The following is a 21,340-nucleotide window of genomic DNA, read 5'->3' on the forward strand; positions in this document are numbered from 1 at the left end:
AAGAATGACAGCGGGAATCACATTTGTTGTGAGTGACGTAAAAGGCCTATTAGCAGCTTTTCTAGGGAGAGAGCTGATGGCATTTGGTGGCGAGCGGGATATGCGAGTGTGACAGCACAAAACATGACACACAATTGGAGCACCATTTAATAATTGTAGTGCAGACATATAGTGGGCAATATGGGTGCAATTATGACATGGAAAATGGGAGAGAATGAAGATCATGTTGCTTATTTTCAGAAGATTCAAGAACATTGGCTTCTTGACATAAGTAAACTGTGGGATAAAACAGTAGCATTATTTTATCATATGTTATGTCAGGGACCAATTGAGCCAGTGCGAAGGCAGATGAAAAAACAGGTAGGCATGGAAGCAAAGCCATGACCAGAAATAAAGTTGACTATTGTACATCATTGTGATTGCTACAAGAGAAGAATAAGAAAAAAAGCCGAGAATAGGAAGCTTGAGGAAGCAAAGTTAGTTCAGAATTATTTTTCAAAATTTGGTATAGAAGGAGCAGTACTGATGAGCGGTGAAGGAGTGGTTACAGCCTACACAGCCAATCAATGAAGGGTACACAGTATATCAGGGCGGTTACAATTTCTGGCCATGTGATAGAGGGAATGGACCTAGAGGAGGAAGAAGCGATTTTCAAACCCCTCAAGGGGAGGAGGATTTAATGGAGGGCAGTCGCAAAAGTGCTGGAATTGTGGGAGAATGAACTGCACGTATAGAAGTAGAGGGGGCAAGCAGCAAAACTAGTAAGCTCCAAGACAGGGGATGGGCTATTTCCAACAATATAGTATTAAACCACTGGAGTATTATGCCCAAGATCAGATGCAGGATCAGAAACATGTGCCGCAAGTACAGTAAATGCAGCAAATTCTGCTGCAATCACAGTCACCACAAGGGCAACCACAGCAGGCGCCTGTGCAAACACAACAAGTACAGACCCAACAGTACACTCCAACACAGCAGGCAATGGTACCACAATGGAATGTGAATACAGGAGCCCCACAAACACCTACACACAGAATAGGGAGTGTGACAGTGGTGGGAGGAAATCCTTTTATGCATACAGGAATTCATTTTATCCACAATGGGAAAGCCCATAGAGCGACCTTATGTGTTCAGTACTATCAAAGACACCAGACCATCAAGAGTATTTGAAGGTGAGGGTAACAATAAGAGAAAAGAGATGTTTGCTTCTTGTAGACACAGGAGTGGCTCGTTTCTGTGTTCAAGAGGGAAAGTATCCAATGTCTGGTATCGCCATGAATGCGGTAATGCAATTTGAATTTGGGTGGTATGCCGGCGGATTTACTGCCGGGATACCGGCCAAGTCGTGATAGTGCCCAATATCATTTACAGACAAGGAGATATGTTCAACTCCAGGGATACATTGCATAAAAGTATTTTTGAATGGAGTAAATATTTCGTTGACATGGCTTCCTCGATTGATAGGTAAATTGCTAGGATACCTGACACATTTTTATTTAGGCCAGAAATACCTATGGATGATGAGGATGGCCAGTTTATTCCCATAGAACTAGAGGCAGGAGTGGTAAGAGAGGAAAGGGTGGTTGTTCATGTGATGGATGATGAAGGAAGAGCATGGAGAACAGTAATAGCTTTTGATGAAAGATACAGACTAACAGACTTGACAGATGAAGAGTTGTTTAGAGACCAGAATTCAGATGATGAATTCATATTTCTTATAAGCCTTACATATTGGATACAAGTTGAGAATTGGGAAATACCACAGAGAAGTGCATTGGTAAGAAAGAAACAGTCATTTTTCCAGAAAGATTTAGAAAAGGTGCCAAGCATCTTATGGACCAACAGTCCATATGACGTGGGTATCCCAGGTCCAGAGAAGCAGATGAAGGTATATTTGAAACTATTTCTGCTTAGTACAGGAGGGAATACTGATACCATCAGGCTCCACATGAAACACGGCTGTGTACCCAGTAAAGAAATCAAATGGGGGATTGTGGAGATTTATTCAGAATCCACACCCCCTAAACAATATTGTCAAAGCAGAGTTTCCTCTAATTCCAAATCCAGCTATATATAAATCAGCTGTGCAATCATACAGGATTACTACAGGGGCACTGTGAGTACCCATCAATCTTTAATAGGGTGGTTCAGATGGACCTAGGCAACATACAACTTGAAAGAACAATACTTCAGTACATGGATGACATACTAGTGTATAGTGAGACTGAATAAAATGCAGAGAAGACTCAGTCCAGTTAATGAAAGTATTGGCAGAGAAAGGACACAAAGTGGACAAAGAGAAACTACAGTATTGCCAGGAAGAGGTCCTGTACGTCGGACAGCTAATCTCCCAAGAGGGGAGAAAAGTGACACCTGAGACCAGAAGCAATCATGAAAACTCTAAAATCTGAGACAGTGAGTGAAATGCACCAATTTGTAGGCCTATATAATTATCGTAGGACCTGGGTTTTTGATTACAGTACATATATTGGACCACTTTGAAAAGGACTTAAGGAAGTAAAGATAGGTAAAGACGACATAAAGTGGACAGACAAAATGACAGAAGGATTTGAAAAGCTAAAAAGGTTGATTTGTAGCCCCTGTGTTAGGGATTCCAGACTTTTAAGAGGAGTTTTATTTATTTTCACATTCAAATAGACTGGTAACGACAGCAGTCCTTCCACAGAAGATATCATTAGGACATGGACATAAACCATTACCTTATTACAGTGGGACTCGAGACCCAGTAATGAGATGGCATTACCCCTGCAAAAAAGCATAAGATTATGCTGCTTTTTGTAATTGAAAAAGGTGCAAGTATGACAATGGGGTGCTCAATGACGTTATACGTCGAGCATTCCTTATTCACCATTTTGGAGAAATCTAAAATTACATTGGCTGCACAAAGAGTGTCAGGATATGAGGTGATCATTTCAAACTCAGCAATCCAAATTGTTAGATGTAGAGTAGTGAATCCAGCAACATTTATAGCAGAACCAGTAGAGATGTAGGATTATGTACAAGATTGCACAACGTATATTGAGTTTTATGATGATAGTCCCTACATTAAAGAAGGGGGAAATTATTTTCATTGATGTGTCTTCGAAAATATATTAAACAGGGAAAGGCATATGGGATTGGCAGTAGTGAAGTTAATAAAGAATGGTGAATCTGAAGTAGTCACAAGTGCAAGATTGCTTTCACATTGTTCGGCATAGGCTGCAGAATTGGTGGCGCTTATAGCCGCCCTTCAGAGATATGAAGATGAGGAAGTGGCAGCATAATCAGACTCTGCCTTTGTGATGTCAGTCGTATATGCTAGGTTGTCACGTTGGAAAAGGAGGGGACTTCTCCGCACAGACGGCACACCAGTGCAATATGTGCCGCTATTATACAAGCTTATTAAGGTACTAAAGCTCCCATTGGCTATCACCTCGGGAGGATAACTCAGGGGCAATTCGCTCGCCTTGAAAGCAACACGACGTGGAGCAACACAGGCTCAATCCCGGGATCTGCGCTTAGAAACCTCTGGGCATTAAGCGCATTATAAATAACCAATTACATTTACAATTGCCATGGTGAAGTGTGCTGCCCATACTAAGAGTGCAGACATGATTTCTCACAGTAATGAAGCTGTGGATATTGAAGCGACAACAGCAGCATATTTTCCAAATACTTCTAATTTTAAAGTAGAAAGTATTAAGCAAATGTCAGAACAATGTATGATGAAGGAAGGCTTTAATATTTCATCAATTGTACAGTTCATTGAGCAGCAGGGTTGAGCTCCGCAAGAATAGGATTTATGGAAAAGACAGGGGTGTTTTTTATCCCCCGTATAGGCTATATGAAGACAAGAGAGTACTGGAAAGACAGTTATGCCTCTGGCATTATTAAGAGTTGTGATAGATCAGCTTCAATATCCTGCACATACAACCAAAGATAATCTTGCTGCCATGATTACAGAAGACTGGTTTTCGCCAAATTAGAACTTGTTGCACAGTTTATTGTGAATTGCATTATTTGTCAGAAATTCACAGCAGGGCGTACCTTGCGAACATTGAGAGGAGCAATACTGCGCCCTGTTGGTGCTTTTCAGCATCTGCATATAGATTATGTGGATATGTTTCAAACATGTAATGGTTACAGATATATGTTAGTATTAGTAGAGTGCCCGTTTTCTCCAATGGATTGAGGCAGGTCCATGCACGCACATTGATGCCACATGTGCTGCTGAATTTCTATAATGTGAGCTGTTTCCAAGATTGGGTGTATGCGAAGTCCTACAATGGGCCGCATTTTGTAAATAAGATTTTTGAACAAATCACTCTTCTATTAGGTATAAAACAAATGGTATTTGTGAGCATTTAAACTGACCTCTTAAAGAGAGGATGGGGCTATTCCTAGTTGGTGCTGGTGTGCTGCTTATCTTAATAGTAGCTATATTAAGGAAAAGGAAAGGGAAATCTATCCACTAATAGATAAGCAGCACAACAGTGCTAACTAGGTATAGCCCCATAGGTAGGCAGAGAAAGATAGAACTCTCGATATCCCCTTTGCCTTCCTGTCCTAAAACAGTTGTCTAGACTTACACTACTCAGTACCGAGTCTCTAACCCTAACATTAATTTGGCTTTTGGGAGTTAAGACAGGACAGAACCAGCTTTGTCAGCCATCCTCTTTTGGCTTTCTTTGGAGACAACTCAAAACCTTCAGGGGCATTATAGATGCTCAGCTGAATTACTAATGAACAGGGTATGTTTCCCTTTAGTACCCCTATAACTTCCTTATCACAGTGGAAACCCAGGAATATAATTAAAATAGTGCATCATCCAAGTCATGTTTAAACAACCTTTCCAAAAACCTAGTTCATCCTCTTCACTTACAGCAGCAAACAGAAGGTTGTAGAGAGTGTAAAAGTGGCATAAGAGTTGGAAAGTACACAGGCCTCTGTCGCATAGCTTGCATAAGATAACTATAAAACATATGTTAGGCCACAGCTGCAACACCTTGCATAAGGTAAGTATAAAAGGTATTAACTGATATAAGATGGTGTTATTGGGGTGTGTGATGCTGAACTTGACATTTGAGAGCAGGAACTGGACATGTGATGCTATACCAGACACGTAAGACCAGATGGCATTACAAGGGATTTTGAGGATGCATTTGTCATATGATGGCATTTCCTGGACTTGTGACTCTGTATGTTATATTTAGCGACTATACGAGGCTGTTGAGGCATCAACTGGTTTGATATGGTATTACTGGGACATGTAAGGCTGCACTTGGCATATGATAACAACCCCTAAACAAGCAAGTCTGTACCATAAATATGGTGGCTATACCAGAGACATGATATATATTAACTGGAATAAGATGAAAATACTGGGACCTCTGAGGCTGCACTTACCATTATGATGGAAGCCCCTGGACATGTGTGGCTGTTCCATATATATTCTGACAATGTCAGGTCTATTGGTCATTAACTGTTATTAGATCACATTCCAGTGAATTTGTGAATTTGTCATTTTTGTAGGCAACATTTTGAGATATGGGCTGTCCCAGGCATATGAGGCATTTTTGGCACACGGCAGCAATTCAGGAGCATCTGGTGAGCCAACTGGCATATGATGGTGGAAGCTTGGCATGTCAGGATGTACTGTGTATATGGTCACTGTTCCACTATCAGAGCATTTGGGGTGCACTGGGCACATGATGACAGCAGCTGGGAGTGTGATGATTTTTCTCTCTTCCTCCCGACTCCTCCTAACTTTCCTTACCACCTCCATCTCTCTCCTCCTGCTCTCCTTTCATTGCTCCTCAGTCTTGCCACTCTCCACAAAACTCCTTCCTCCAACTCCAAATCGAACTCCCAAATTTCCAGACTGGCGAGGGTGCTTCTTATCCTATGGACTCCCCTTGTGTGGTTATTTTCAGGACGCTGCCATTTTGTATTCAATACAGCCCTTGCTCTACTGGGTGTCTTCATCCCCATCCCCCCTGGAGGTTCGCCTTTACAATCCCACCCTGGTCTGCGTCCCACCTGGCTTCTGACTATGTGCTTTTGTACCCTAGAAGACCTCAGGTAAACAAGCTTTGGTTGCAGAGAATTTGGATTTCTAATGTTCCCAAAATGCGAGCACTCGCTGGTGAGAACTGTTTGGGTGCTTGTTATCATGCGCAATGAGCATGCGTAGGACCTTCTTGCTGCATTGAGCTGACCGCCAGAGTTTGTTGAACTCTGTAGTGCTCAAAAATCTTGGTCTGAGTTTCTCTTGGCAGTGGTACCAATGGAGACAGTATATTGCTTGCCCATGTATTGAAATCCCATGAATTTCAATACAGGACTTTTGAGTCTGTGCAGTGGGCAGAATTAGAGTACCACTACTAGTGTTCCGGTAGGCCCCAATGAGTACTAATTTCTTTCCTTCCCCTAAGTGGCCTGCAGTGTTGGTGAGGGCATTAAGAACCCTGTGACTGCCTGCTTATCAGTCATGGGTGTCTGTAGGAGTGGTGAGGTATGAAGGCTCCGGTGGATAGGTACCTCCTTTTTGGTTATGGATGTTAGTAGGAGCAGCTGTTGTGACAATTTCCCGTGGGTTGCAGGTGGCTGGAATTTAGGGAAGTTCAGGAACATTTAGCAAACATTCCTTTTTTGGGGAGGAGGGTGCCTGAGCGCCGCAGCCTATGTGTACTCGGCGCCCCTGCATGTGACTGCCCCCTGGCTTAGTATGGCAACCCAGTGTCAGTGGTAATCCTCGTCCATGCCCAGCATTCACTAGCTTGGAGTGGCATCCAGTCCGGTTGACCACCCCTTACTGTGGGCTCCCCAGCTCAATCATGGGATTTTGTCACAGACAGATGTCACTACTGGCATTTTGGTGACTTCACACCAGTGGGAACATAGCTGCGGCCCCTCAGACCTGCTCTCACAAGTCTCCTGCATCCTACAATACTGAACGTTTTCAAGATGCTGCATTGTTCTCCAAAACATCTCCACGAATTGGAACAACACTGTCAGTTTCTTGAATTCAGGTAAAAAACGGATGCCCCAAAGAAAATGCGGATTTCGCAGCTTGAAAGGTCAGGTCAAGGGACAACAGCCGAATTCCTTTTGCTACATTGATGAGTTTTGGGAGGTTGAGGGAGGAGGGCCCAGGCAATGGACTAGAGGGCGTGGCACAGAGCTGGGCCATGTGAGCGAGGCCGTGCAGTGCGAAATTAGATGCATACCAGGTGTGGGGAAGAGGGGAAGGAGAAAGGTAATTTGATTGAGGGCTCTCAAATTGGAAAGCAAGAGGCAGGAAAGTTTTGTGCAGGGGGATCTCCCAGTAAATCGAATGAGCCCAAAAGAGGGCTAGTGGGGGGAGGCAGGAACTAAAGTGGCACGGCCTGGGGTCATAGCAGGATTCACTCTATGATTAGAGGGACAATGAGAGCGTTAGAGAAAAAAAATTGGCAAACCAAAAAAGAAAGGCGTTTAGGACTGTGGGATCTATTGACCCACTTCTGCTCTGCTATGCTGCATCACTGTTTTATGATGGTGCCAGAAAACAGCAAAATGGCCACAAAACCCTTGTGCGTGCCAAAATCTCTGAAAATCGCTCTTTACAAAGCACAAAAAGATGGCTGCCCAATCTTCCACGCATGTTGTCAGTGGTGCAACAGAGCTCCCACTCCTGAAATGTGTCACTTGGCTCCACCACAATTGAAAGTAGAGTGCTGAACGAAAAAGCAGTGCTTTGCTAAATGAAACTTCCAATCTTGCTTTAAATAACTTTGTCTTTTTTGCTGAAACCTCAGCGTGCCGGTACAGAACACCTTCAAATATTCAAAATTCCTGCTGGGTGCTACAATTCACTTAGTTAAGGAATCATTGTGAACTTACAATGGGCCTCATTACGACCCAGGCAGAGGACCATGGTGCTATTAGCACCATGGTCCATGCCGGTGTCCGCCATGGCGGAATGGGGGATTACCACCCCATTCCGAGGTTGGTGGGGCGGTAATTCCCCATGCCGCCATGGCCCTTCCCCATTCCCATTTTTTGCCCCATAGGGCTCAATGGGAATGGGGAAGGCGCTAATAACGGTACCGCAAATTGCGGTACCGTTATTAGCACCAAAGTCCCTTTGCGGGTCCCTACTTTAACAGCTGGAAAAAACAGCCGTTAAGGTCGGGTCCCGCAAAGGGACCTCGTAATCAGGCGTTAAGGGTTTAACAGCGCTGACACCTTTTACGGCGCTGTTAAACCCTTAACGCCAGGGTCGTAATGAGGCCCAATGTCTTGAAAAGCTGAGAGCATAAAGAGGTTTCCACAGCAAAAGTGGCCTGCCTGTGGATCTGTCAAAATCTATGTTTTGATCCCATGGTTTAAAATCTTGAATGAGAATTTTAGCTGTGATTTGATACAACAAGTTTGTTTTGAGCTAAAGAAAATTTCAACAGAATTAACAGTTAAATTAAACATGGCTGAAGCTACCAAACTGGAATAACAGGTTTCCTCACAGAAGGAAGGTCTTTCCCCCAGCAGGAAATCACACAGAAGCGTTAATTATGGGTTTGGGAAAGAGCCTCGTCTACAGAGGAATGAGGAACAATGAGCAGCTGCAACTAATGAAATGTGAGATGTGAGGACAGTCATAAATGGCCTCTGCCAAGAGCAAGCAGGGAGGAGACTGCTCTGGGACTGCAGGGAAACAAAAAGAGGCGGTCCCAAACAACCATCTGTGTCTGAACCTTAACATAGAACAATTTTCTTAAAGACTTATAACTTGCCAGTTAAAATTGTGAAAAATAAAAGCAACAGATTTGTGAATCTAAATTTTGGCTGCACGTTTCAAGAGGCGGCAAATTCGTGTAACATGTTCTGGAAAGAAACGGCAAGAAATGTGATTTTATGCAAAATGTATTTCCGCTAGAAGTGTGAAACTGTATACACCTATGCCCATTTTAAAGGTGCACGCTTTTAGAAATTTGTTTAAAAAATTGACATTGTGTTCCTGATGAAAAGGGCAAAATTATGTGAAAAGCGGAGACAAGATCCCACAGCTACGGGGTTTTGAGTTGTAGTTGCTATGGAAAATATGTAATCTGTATATGTGGTTGTTATAGAGGTTGCACATGTGTAAATAGGTATTGTGTCAAAAATAGATTTTGTGTTCCAGGGGCTAGGGGTGGATTCTCAGCCTCATAAAATCACACCATAAAGGTGACACACTGTTTCTCTGACTCCTATCAAGGAGGAGAGTAGACTCTGACCCAATCACCTGTAAAAAGGGGCAAGCTTAGGCTAAACCGGCCCACACACCCCCTTTATCATAGCATAAATAGAGACAACACACCACACAAAAAGGACAGACAGATTCACTCACTATCCTGATCCTGGCAGAGCACCCTGCTGCTGAACTCTACATCTTCCTTGCTCCAGACTCTAGGAACTTGGCAAAGCAGAAACCCATTGCATAGCTGAACCATTTTCAGCTAGGCCTCAAAATTCCAGAACCAAAACCCCACAAACCTAAGGGGAAGCATCAAAATACAGCTGGGCTGTGCTGTACTGCTTGCCTGCTGAAAATAATGATCATCAGAACCAAGAGGGGCAGATACAATCCAGTCCTGTGCCGTGCTCTGACCAAAGGGTCTTGCAGATCCAGTCCAGTCCTGTGCCGTGTGGTGACCAGAGCGCCTTGCTGATCCAATCCAGTCCGATGTGCCCAGCCGTCTGTCTTAAACCAGATCCAATCCCCTGACCAGAATCCTGACGGTTCCATTTAAAAAGGTATCCAGTGAGTATCTATAGGAAGAATTGTGTCACTGGCATATGTATTTTGCATAGTCAATCCCTATCTTAAACCCATCCTAACTTGTATTCATAACCTGTATTGTTGGGAGTATTTTAGAGTTGTCTGAACCCTCTATCCAAACCATCCTATCTTCCTCCACATATAGCACTGTTAAAACTATCTTTGCGCTGATCTTTTCTCATCTGAAGAAGGTGAGTTTCCTCCGCAGGCAGTCATTCTGATCAAGTGACTGTGTTCCTGTGTGGTATTCATTTTGTTCATAGTCATCCTCTAGTGTAAGAAACCATTTTGTCATTTTAAAAGTGCATTCCTGTTTTCCATTCTTGCACCTATCTCGAAAAAACGACCTCTACTAAAACGTCCATAACTCCTTCAGTTTTTGTGCTAGCTAACATCCACAGCTTTAAATCGCACCTAAAACCGCATTCCAAATCATTACGGTTCTCCCATTATCACGAATATCGTGCAGTGAAAAGTTTGCTGTGAATTTTCGGTTTGGGAAATTCCTACACGTGTAAAACAGCTTTTGATTGCTTCCAAGTTGAATTTTAAGATTTCAAATTGTTTCTTGGTATTAAATCATTGCTTGTGTTTGTGTGCAACTATCCAAAGCGGCTCACATAAGAATTTATAACAATTTCAGCAATTTTGACCATTTTTGGTGTTTTTGCCCAGTCCATTCTAAGGATAACTTTAAAAGCCATTCTGACAGCTTGACAGTCAATTCTGTTTTCTCTTGTGTTTGAAAGGGGGAAGTGGGATTGATATTCTGTTGAATCCTGCCATTCCTGAATACCTACTCTCTTCTCCTATCTCTTTACATAGCCTATTGGGGGGTTGAGGGGTGTGCAGGGGGAACCTTTAACCACAGTGCTATCCTATCTTAAACCACACACCAGTATTATTTTCTGTGCTGAATTTTTTGCTCACTACTTACTCCTTGTGTATTAAAGAGATCATTCAGTATTACATCACCCCATTGGTGATTGTTGTGTACCTATTAAGACATATTGTGATACAATTTTAAATATATAAATAAATCTTTACCTTTGCAAACCAGCCTGATTCCTGGTTCAGTGTGACTGGGGGTTCCAGGAGAAGGGAGTGATATGAGTAGTATATCATTCAGTATAAAGAACTTTTAGACAAAAATAAATAGGAATTTCAATTGTGCATTACATGCTAGGCATTGACTTGGGTGTGTGCCGGATTGAAATCACTTACAAGACAGGACCGGCTGCTATTTGCCAGGTCGACAGTCGTCCGGGAAATGTCAACATCGGGAAACATTGCGCAGAGGAAAATCGGGAATGGAGGAAAAACGACATCTCTGTTGATGGGTTAGGTATAATATCAAAGAATATGCTCTAACTTGCTACTTCCTCAATGATTCAACCGATCCACTGCAACCAATGTCTGGTACTTCAAGATTTATGCACAAAAGTAACAGAAGATCACTTTTTGATCCATAATCTACACCTGCCCTGTTCTAGTAGCAGTCATAGGGCAACCTGCCACACAAACATTTCTATTTTAGAGCTGAAGCAGCAAAACACGGTCATGGCAACTGAGATCTGTGTGTGGGGCGCGTCAAAAGGTTGAAATTGTTCCACTGTGTGTGACTGAAAAGCATTACACACGCACATTTTAAAAAAACATGAAAGAAAATATAAGAGGAATAGAAAATTAAGCAAAGAAGATAAAGTGAAAGTGAGAAGGGTGGGAAGAAAGGAGCACGGTAGTGTAATTGCGTCGGGTGAGCCCTAGTTGAACCGCGTGGCGCAGCAATAATTAGACGGAGACGGAGCAATGCTTCACACATCTACCTTTATTAATGCATGCACACCAAATGCCCCTGACCCCGCCTCCCACCACGCGTCACTTCCCGTTCCCCTCTCGTCCTTCCTTTCCTGGAACACCGGCCCCCCACATATCCATGGGGATGTCAATGGGACAGGGAGGTGATAAGGAAGGATGGAAGGGAGGAAGGGAGGGAGGGATGTCAATTCAATTCACTGCCTAACCATACTGCTACAATTCCAAATACAATTCATAACCAGGCTAATAATAAAACGCCAACTTTATACATATTAGACATCGTTAATCCCCACATGTGACTGAATGTGTGTGCCTAAGGCAGCCAAAGCTCTGGGTTATTCACTGCCGAAGATCATCTGCAGGCTCATTCTGATGCTCCAGTTGAATCTGAATGAAAGAGTCTGACCGATTGCACATGCATACTGTCCTGGCCCTTCACTCAGATTCCTTTACTGAGTTTCCATGTGGGTGTTTCATACCACGAGGGAAATCCTCAGGACTCGCAACAGAATGGAGGTGTTATCTGCCTAGGTCCATCCCAACAGAAAGTGGGTGCTGGTGGAAAATATCCCAGTTGTAGAAACCTACTCATGCACAAGTGTATTTACTAGACACAACTTTACAACACCAATGTCATGCTTTTTGTGGTTATAGTGAAAGTATTTTAACATTTCATGAAGCATACATACCACGTATTGTCGTCAATGTCTATGGTTTCACCTGGCTTCATTGTACCATAACTTAGGGCACATTCGCAATTCTTTGCAGTGACACAGCTGCCATCATTCTTCAGATATTGTCCTTCCGGGCAGCCACATCCATCCATTACAAAACTATGCTCCTCACAATCCATATCACCTTTTTCTATGGAACTACAAGTCCGATTGCAGTTTTTCATGTAGTAACGGAAAACCTGATTGCTGGGACAGGCTTGGGCTGTGGGCAATAACCAGAAGTTAAATCAAGACACATTCTCAATTTCCATTATTTTAAGTCATCAGCATCATATTTCATTCCTTACACTCCTATATAACATATATTACATTGAATATAGCATAAAATGGAGAAAACAAAAAGACATTTTCAACTAAAAAAGTACAAATAGCTGAATTTGTATTTGTACTTCTTTTTTCTGTTGTCTCTGTTATAAAAACATGCCCCTCTCTTGCTCCAACTTAGCCCCATCCAATCACTATTTCCCCAGGCAAGAGTATACAAGGGGACATTACCCCAACTTAGTGGAGAAACCTGAGAAATGTCCCTTGCAGTAATTGGAGTGAACCCTTTCCTCCTCGAAAACCCAGACTCAGATCACCGGGGGGGGGGGAGGAGCAGGAGACAAACGCAAGCAGCCACTGCTTATGTGAACACCCACATTGTTCATGTGAACATGTGAATTTTGCATACACTCTCAAATTGGATCACTGATGAGGCACAGCAGCCTCCACTAGACTGAGACAATTGAGTGATTCAAAGAGAACCAACCCTCAGGCTGAACATCATGCAACAAGGTCACGCAGCTGAACCAGTACTTCCACCTGGCCTCAAAACAGAAGACAGGGTTTCTACACCCTACGTCTCCATCGGGTGTGTACTAATCGGGGCCAATGATGAACGAGTAGAAAATAAACCTAGATGAAATCAAGGGGCAAGCCCAGAGAGAATCAAGGAATCAGTCGAGTGGAAAGAGGAAGAGACCAGAGAAGCTTCAAACGCAACCTCATTGGTGAAGCCGAGCTACTATAAAAGTCCACAGTATGCTGAAGGGAGAGGAATATAGTAGGCTATGGACCAGAAGGCATCTCGCAGTGAGAAGTAACCTGAAAGGTTGCACCAAAGCCCCAGAGAGAAACCGGAAGGACTGCTGAGGGGCTATATTTCAGACATTGAAGTATTCAATATTCTGTCATGTCATGCATTTTATATAAAAGTAATCATTAAAAAAGACCATGCATATTTTAATGATTATTTTATACATCAATAATAACAGAAGTCTCTATGGATTAATATTTTTCTAGTCATAAGTGTTATCCAGAGTTTATATACTACGTAGACAGTTTGAGTTGGCACACTTGTTTTTTGAGAGTAATTGACAATAATTGCCCAGAAACACTTGTCCTCAAGGGGCACACCTGTAATAAAGGCATCTTTTGGATACATTCTTTGTTATATTTCATTACATTGGGTCTAGAGCTATACCCAGAGCAAACAATCTCATTATCTCAGACTAAGGGCTTTGTAAACCTTTACTGCAATCAGAGCAGTGAAAGACCACTCTGTCATGTCATTGTCGCGGTTAGCACAGACTGGAGCAGAATTACCCTCTAGCTATACTGCTATATATGAAGTTATGCTAATATGTTCTTGTAATAAGTGGCTTACATTACTGATACCTAATTCTTTGCACTACTTAACAGACAGATTACAATGCCTCTGATGTAGGGAAAGTCATTCCCAAAACAAATTAATATGCCCACCTGAGCGACGTCCCCAACCCGCGGGACCCCGCTTTGAGAGACAAATGGGAAGCAGACATGGGCCGGGAACTGTCAGATGGAGAATGGGAAAGGGCCTTGACATTCCCCAAGTCTGGCTCCAGGAACCACAGATTCAGACAAATACAACTCAACCTGCTACACCGAACATATCTAACCCCGTCCAGGCTGGCAAAAATCAATAATACGTTGCCATCTAACTGCACATGGTGTGGACAGAGCAATGATCCACGTGTTCTGGAAGTGCATTAGGACACAATCCCTGTGGACCACCATACAGCAGACAAGCAACAATCTCGGGGTGACTAGATACAAATGGACCCCGGAGGAATGTCTGCTCGGCACATACACAAGACCGGCCAAACTCAAGCACCTCACCAGATTAATGGACATTATGTGTATACTGGCAAAGAGGACCATGGCAATGTCTTGGAAGAAAATGACTGGGCCCCAACAGAAAAGCTGCCACTCTGAACTGAAACGCTGGATACGAGCAGAAACAGCGGCTTGGGAGGACAGTGTGGCCAGATCCACAGATGACTCTAGTATGACCCTTGAGGCCTGGAAAGAACTCACAGACTCCCTGTTTTACCCCTCAGATGACAAGCCCCCATGAACTGGTATGAACCCACTGAAACAGAACCATGAACTGAATTGACAAGACCTGTGACCACCACATTATCACCCCACGGGGCTTTCACAGGCATGGGCCCCCTCCTTTTTCCCCCCTCCAGACCACCAGGATCCCCCCCCCCCCCGCTCCACCAAGCAACTTCACCTTAATAGTAAACACTGGGAGATAGTTGAATGTTGTAATGTTAATGTGTTAAATGTTAAAAGTTTTATTCTGAAATGCTCACTATCCTAGAAATGCAGACACGCCTGGTGTCCTGTAAATGTACTAAATAACAAATGCCAATAAACAAATTTGAAAATAAATTCCCAAAACAAATTAAGCGTATTCATCAACATGTGAATGAAGATTTCTATTTAAAGACTTTCAGCTTTCTCGCCTTTTATAGGTATTGTCTCAGCCAATGCCTGATACATATCCCTCGCCAGTCTTTCATTCTTTCTCCTTCTCCAACTCTTCCCTCTCACCATGTCTGATTTATAAAGATAACATGTGGTATCTCTATTTAAAGTTTCCCCCGTCACCTGTACACCTCGTTACTGGAAATAGCTAGTCAGTGTATCTTAGAATACATTCATGAATTATACATTACTTCTAGATAATCACGTCAAGGCAGACATTTGGCACATTCCAATACATTTTCCAACCATTGGCTAGACTGTCTTGTTTTATGTTAAGATGTACTTAGCCTACAATGTTTCTTAGGAATATGCATTATTTTAAAATAGACACGAATATGAGAATTAGGGGTGTACCGAACTTCGGCTTCGAGTAAGTATTCGGCCGAATTCCGGCTGAAAAAAAGCTATTCGGCTCCGGCCGAATAGTTTCTAGCTATTCGGCACTTGCCGAATACTTTGACATTCTCATTTGAATACAATGCAACATGAACTCAGAAAGGCAAATATAGACTTCAGTTTGCAAAACTGAATAGAATTAGACCAGACAAATTTCTATCACACAGCTGAAAAATATCTTCTATTGTAATCTGCTCTTTAGGGCATGTTTTGATACAGATTCCCAGACAAAAAAGGTGCTCATCTTTTATATTTAGCCTGCAACAATACAGGAACATCTTTTCTTTTGGCTAATGTTTATATGAAAAGTGCACTTTGTTTATTGGAATAAACAAACTGAAAGAAATGTGCATAGATACTTTCCATTCCTGTCATGTCACTTCCCATTGCGTATGTCATAGTCCCCCCCCCTTTTCTTTTTTTAAGGACTTGGGTCCTGAGTTTAACAATATCTGTTATTTTATCAGGAAATAATAAGTTGCATATGTTTGTCTATTGATGAGAAAGAGTGGCTAGGATAAGTGAAAAGTGAGCAGCATTTGTTTGGGTGTGGTGAATAGATGTGAGATGGAGTTCACGCATTTCACATTACCTCTTAACTTGTGTCCTGCATGCGCCAACATGAACCAATTTATACATTTCTACGTGAGCTGCAAAGAAGTTTCGAAACTCAACCACATTGACTTTGCAATTGGATAGAGAACGTAATGCATCTGATTCACAAAGGCAGTCCTTTTGCATTTGTGAAGCCTCCTACTTTAACTGGCACTGAATATGCAACAATCTTCTGTACATTTGGTCCCTTCATTTTGGTTAAATCTGCTTTATTTCTGGCTTTTATACTTTAAATAAAGATGCTACATTAAATACAATGAAGAGAAATAAAAGTATAGAATGAATTTAATATGGTGCTTTATTCGTTTTTTTAATAGGTGTTTTTTTTAAAGTTTGGAACATGATTTATTAAATAAAGCAACTATTCGGCTTCATATTCGGCTTCGGCCGAATAGTTGGCAAACTATTCGGTATTCTGCCGAATACTAAATATGCCATTCGGTACAGCCCTAATGAGAATGCAATTAGACAGGTTGTTATGCAAACAATTCTTACCACAAATGCCCTTTTTCCAGTCGGGTAGACGTATGTCATTATCAAAACAGGTTTTAGCGTAGTTTCCAAGTAATGTGCACAATGTGTCATTGAGGGCGTTGTCACTGATGCAGGTAATTTCTACGCATTTCTAAAAAGATAATACAACAAAAACGGACCAAAACAGTATTAATAAAGAGAAAAAAATTGAACTATAAAAAAACAATGGCAAACTTGAATTCACATTTTTCAAATCGAAAGAGCGAAGACTAATCAGGAGAGTGTCATCATATGGTATTGAGTATTCAGCTGCAAATGAGCTTCATGATTAAGCGCTAATATCTGTGTCAGGTGCATCACACAGGGGGGACACTGGTTGTCTTTCTGCCTACTGCTGGTTCCTCCTGCTCGAGCACTGGGACCAGCCCTTTATTTTTTGAGCAGTGACATACTTGTGTCGCGTATCACGTTAGGATATTTGCATGCATGGTGGCGGCTAGAGTGACCAATCCAGTGGCCTCCCAGGGCACAATGAGTGTGAGAACATAGCAAAGGGGATGGGTGCACCATCTTCATTTTCTTACCAATTATGCAGGATGCTCAGTAGCTTTCCCGTCCGCTTTCAGCTGCAATGCAACTCTACCAGCATAAAGAAAGTATGCGGAATAGCAGAATGAGCAGACCACCCTCCAACCGCCCAAACACAATTACGCTTGGTAATGTGAAAGTCAACTTGGCTATGCCTACAATCTTTATGACTGGTAGAGATACCCTCAACCAGAGAGGCCAAAACATCCGGCATGTGGGAGTTTTAATCATTCTGGGGACTGGAACTTTCTGCACACTCCTGTTACTGGAATAGCATGCATTCCAGACAATTAGGCCCCCCCAAGTACTTCAGCCTCTCTGATTGGCTGGAATTATATGAATTCATATATATTCTAGCGCTAATATTCATCAATAGGGTATCTTGTCTTGGGAGAAGTAAGCAGACTCAGAAGGAAGGAAGCCTGCAGGCAGAATTGTATAGTTTATCTATTTATACAAAATATCGTTTTGAAAATATCGGATGTCAGAATTTTAGCAGAATCGTTATTGCCCTCTTAGTTAGAGGGAGGGAATGTCACAGCTTGAGTCTTGATAAGATGCCTAATGACATTACTCTCTCGTACTTGCCGATATAGATTACGTGCATTTGTCTTTGCATACCAAATCTGTACAAGATATATTGAACATTTGAGAGATGTGTGCCTTCATTAATATTTACAAAACAGAGACAGAATTATTAGAAAACCTCTAAATCAGTGTATGTCATAAGGTCGGAAAGAATGCCCATTTTGTGATGACTTGTTTTTTTGATTGAATGTTTTTTAAATTCCTTTTTAATTAACGGGGAAATCGCGCCCCCAGTCCCAAAATTTCGCTCCATTAACCTCTCCTTTTTTGCTTCTTTGCCTAACCCCTTTCTCTTGTTTTTCGCTCCCTCCCCCTCCTTTTACTGACCCTTCCCGTGTTTCTTTCGATTTTTAAGTGCGTCAAGACATTTGTCAGAAAAACAGGGTCAGTGGGTGTTCACAATATTTGTTCAGCAATCTCCTTCAGCACTTGTAAATCCTGTTTCTTTTATCAGTAACCTACTCATAACCGCTCTTTTACAACTTGCAGACATCTACAGAGAAAAACATATGGAATATCAGTTCTGTAAAGACTGGAGGTGGGTATCTGTACTTCTGCCCTCGATATGGGAGGGTAAAGCCACAGAACACCCAAGCCAGGGCTCTCAATTTGGTAGCAATGGAGGAGCAAGCAGACTTAAGCTTTCAGAAGGTGATTCAGGCTGGTTGCCACAAAGGAATGTCCACACACTGGGCCTCATCATGAGTTTGGCGGTAGCCCTTAAATCCGTCGGTAGCGCTGTTACCGCCGGATTTAAGGGTCCGCCAAATCACGGCTTCGGCTGATTTCCCCCCAGCTCTGAGCTGGGTGAAATCCGCCGAGATTTTGCCGATTTTTGGCACGTTTACCACAAGCGGGAAATCCGCCAGCAGTAAAAGCAGGAAATTTCCCCATTGAGCCCAATGGGGAATGGGGCATTCCAGAATGGGCTCAATGGGGAATGTGGATTTCCCGTTCCGCCAAACCCATGATCCGGCGCTAATAGCGCCGGTGGGTTTGGCGGTAGGGCTGATAACGCCAGCGCTATTAGCGCCGGCGTTACCGCCCAACTCGTGATGAGGCCCACTATGTTAGCTGATAACACAGCTTCTTTATATAAAATGATGTTTGCTACCCAAGCATATACTCAGAAACAATAACACTCTGTACATGGAAATACTTATTCAAAGAATGGCAAATATATACACTCTATGTGCGACCATGCAAAACTTAAATTAAGTAATAGATGTACTAACTACAGACAGTTTTAAATAGGCATGTGAATTCTTAAGTGATGTGTATCAGCATAGAATAGAAAAGAAAGGCAGGATAGTTGCGAACAGTGTTAGAATGCTCTATTAAGACTCAATTTACAATTCTTTGTGAAGATTCCCCCCCACCTGGGCAACCTGTAATGGAAAAGCTAACTTATCTTGTCTTTTACAGCCCAGTCCAATATTGATCAATAACCTTGTACTTTCCTTTAAAATATTCTATCACCCCAAAGTACCTGAGAGGACACAGGAGAACAGGATCCAGGACAAATCTGGGAGCCCTAGATGACTCCTGAGGCTAGAAGATGCTCTTCATCGCCACAGTACCTGTGGTGCCTTGGCAGTCAAGGTGGCAGAGTATCAGATTCACTCGATGATTCCCTCTGAGGATGGATCCACCTTGGAAGAAGGAGCCACTGGGATGCTGAGTCCATGAGAACAATGGAACCAAAGTCTTTCTGTTATGTTATGTTATGTTATGTTACTTGGCATTTGTATAGCGCTCTATATATCATTGGTATGATCTCAAAGCGCTGGTAGTTTGAATGCCCTCGGGAACCGCAGTTCTGGTCAGTAGAGAGAGAATGGTGTCGAAGGGTGCATGGGTGCACCAGATATGCGTGCAGCTGATGTAATTGCCGGATGGTAGCTGCATCCTAGCGTTAGGTGTGGTGATGAAGAAATCAGTTGGATGTGTGCAGTCTGGTGGGTGGACACCCAGACTGGGTTCTGGCGGGGTTAGGCCTGAAGGACGCTTATGTGAGCAACTGGGCCGGAAATGTCATCGGCAAGCTGTGTTTTATTAGGGTGATGAAGTGATCATGGGGTAGTATTCATATGTGAACATCTAGGCCACATTTGTCAAGGGTATAGCTGTGTTCTAGTTTTGTGATGATGTATAGTAGAGAGTAAGAGTAGTGATGTGATCTGATGGTTATCTTTAAAGCGCCCGAGACCAGGCACGTGAACAGGATGGCAGGGAAAATAGTGACACACGGACACATAGTGACAGGGGGCTGGGCTTACAGTGACAGGAGGGCGGGGCATACGGATAAATAGCAACCGCATGGGGAACAGGAAAACAGGGTACAGAGTAACATATGTGTGGGGCATGCTAATAATTACATTTGCATTTATATCTAGGTGCGATTCACGCTAATGTTCACAACTCCACCCAAGGCTAATGCTCATGATGTCATCTAAGTGTGGCACATGTTAACATTCACAATTCTATCTAAGTGTGGTACATGCTACCATTCAGAAATCCGTCTAAGTGTGGGACATGTTGACGATTGCATTTCTATCTAGATGTGACTCAGGCTAATGTTCACAATTTCATCTCTAAGTGCTTCACATGCTACCATTCACCATTCTATCTAGCTGGGGGAGATGCTAACATTTACAATTCTATCTAAGTGTGGCACTTGCTACCATTCACAATTCCATCTAAGTGTGGGATATGCTACCATTCACATTTCTATCTAGGTGTGGGACATGCTAACATTTATACTTCTATCTAAGTGTGGCATATGCTACCATTCAAAGTTACTTCTGGGTGTGGCACATGCTATCATTCACAATTCCATCTAAGTGTGGAACATGCTAACATGCAAAGTTCTATCTAAGTGTGGGACATGCTAACATGCACAATTCTATCAAAGTGTTGGATCTGCTAATATGTACAATTCTATCTAGATGCTACACAGGGTGAAGGTCACAATTTCGTCTCTAAGTGTGGCAGATGCTACCATTCTCAATTCCATATAAGTGTGGCACACGCTACCATTCACAATTCTATCTAGGTGTGAGACATGCTAACATTTACAATTCTATCTAAGTTTGGCACATGCTACCATTCAAAATTCCATCTAAGTGTGGCACATGCTACCATTCACAATTTCATCTTAGTGTGGGATATGCTATCATTTACAATTCGATCTATGTGTGGGACATGCTAACATGCACAATTCTATCAAAGTGTTGGACATGCTAATATGTACAATTCTATCTAGATGCGACGCAGGCTCAAGGTCACGATTTCGTCTCTAAGTGTGGCACATGGTACCCATTCACCCTTCCATTTAAGTGCGGCATATGGCAACATCCACAATTCAGTTTAAGTTTGGGACATGATAACATTCACATTTCTATCTAGAAGCGACGCAGAGTAACATTCATAATACCATCTAAGTGTTCTACTCCCTACCCATGCCACACCCACCTGGTTGGTCGATGTTGGTTGACGGCTGGTCCCAGGCTTCCACCTGCTAGCACCT

General features: G+C 42.6%; 1 protein-coding gene across 50 annotated transcripts in view; it reads right to left on the reverse strand.

Annotated features, from left to right (window-relative positions):
• The window catches only part of LOC138513982 (mucin-19), a 1,848,798-nt gene that overhangs the window by 1,060,545 nt on the left and 766,913 nt on the right, over positions 1 to 21,340 (reverse strand). For all 50 annotated transcript variants that reach the window (XM_069629210.1, XM_069629207.1, XM_069629194.1 and 47 more), the window contains exons 39-40: positions 16,657 to 16,786; positions 12,310 to 12,556 (exon numbers count right to left, since the gene is read on the reverse strand). In XM_069629210.1, the coding sequence (XP_069485311.1) occupies positions 12,310 to 12,556; positions 16,657 to 16,786 (377 nt within the window). The remainder of the gene's footprint in view (positions 1 to 12,309; positions 12,557 to 16,656; positions 16,787 to 21,340) is intronic.

Source organism: Ambystoma mexicanum, chromosome 12 (genome assembly GCF_040938575.1).
Source record: "Ambystoma mexicanum isolate Mex_15411 chromosome 12, UKY_AmexF1_1, whole genome shotgun sequence".
Taxonomy (NCBI): Eukaryota; Metazoa; Chordata; class Amphibia; order Caudata; family Ambystomatidae; genus Ambystoma; species Ambystoma mexicanum.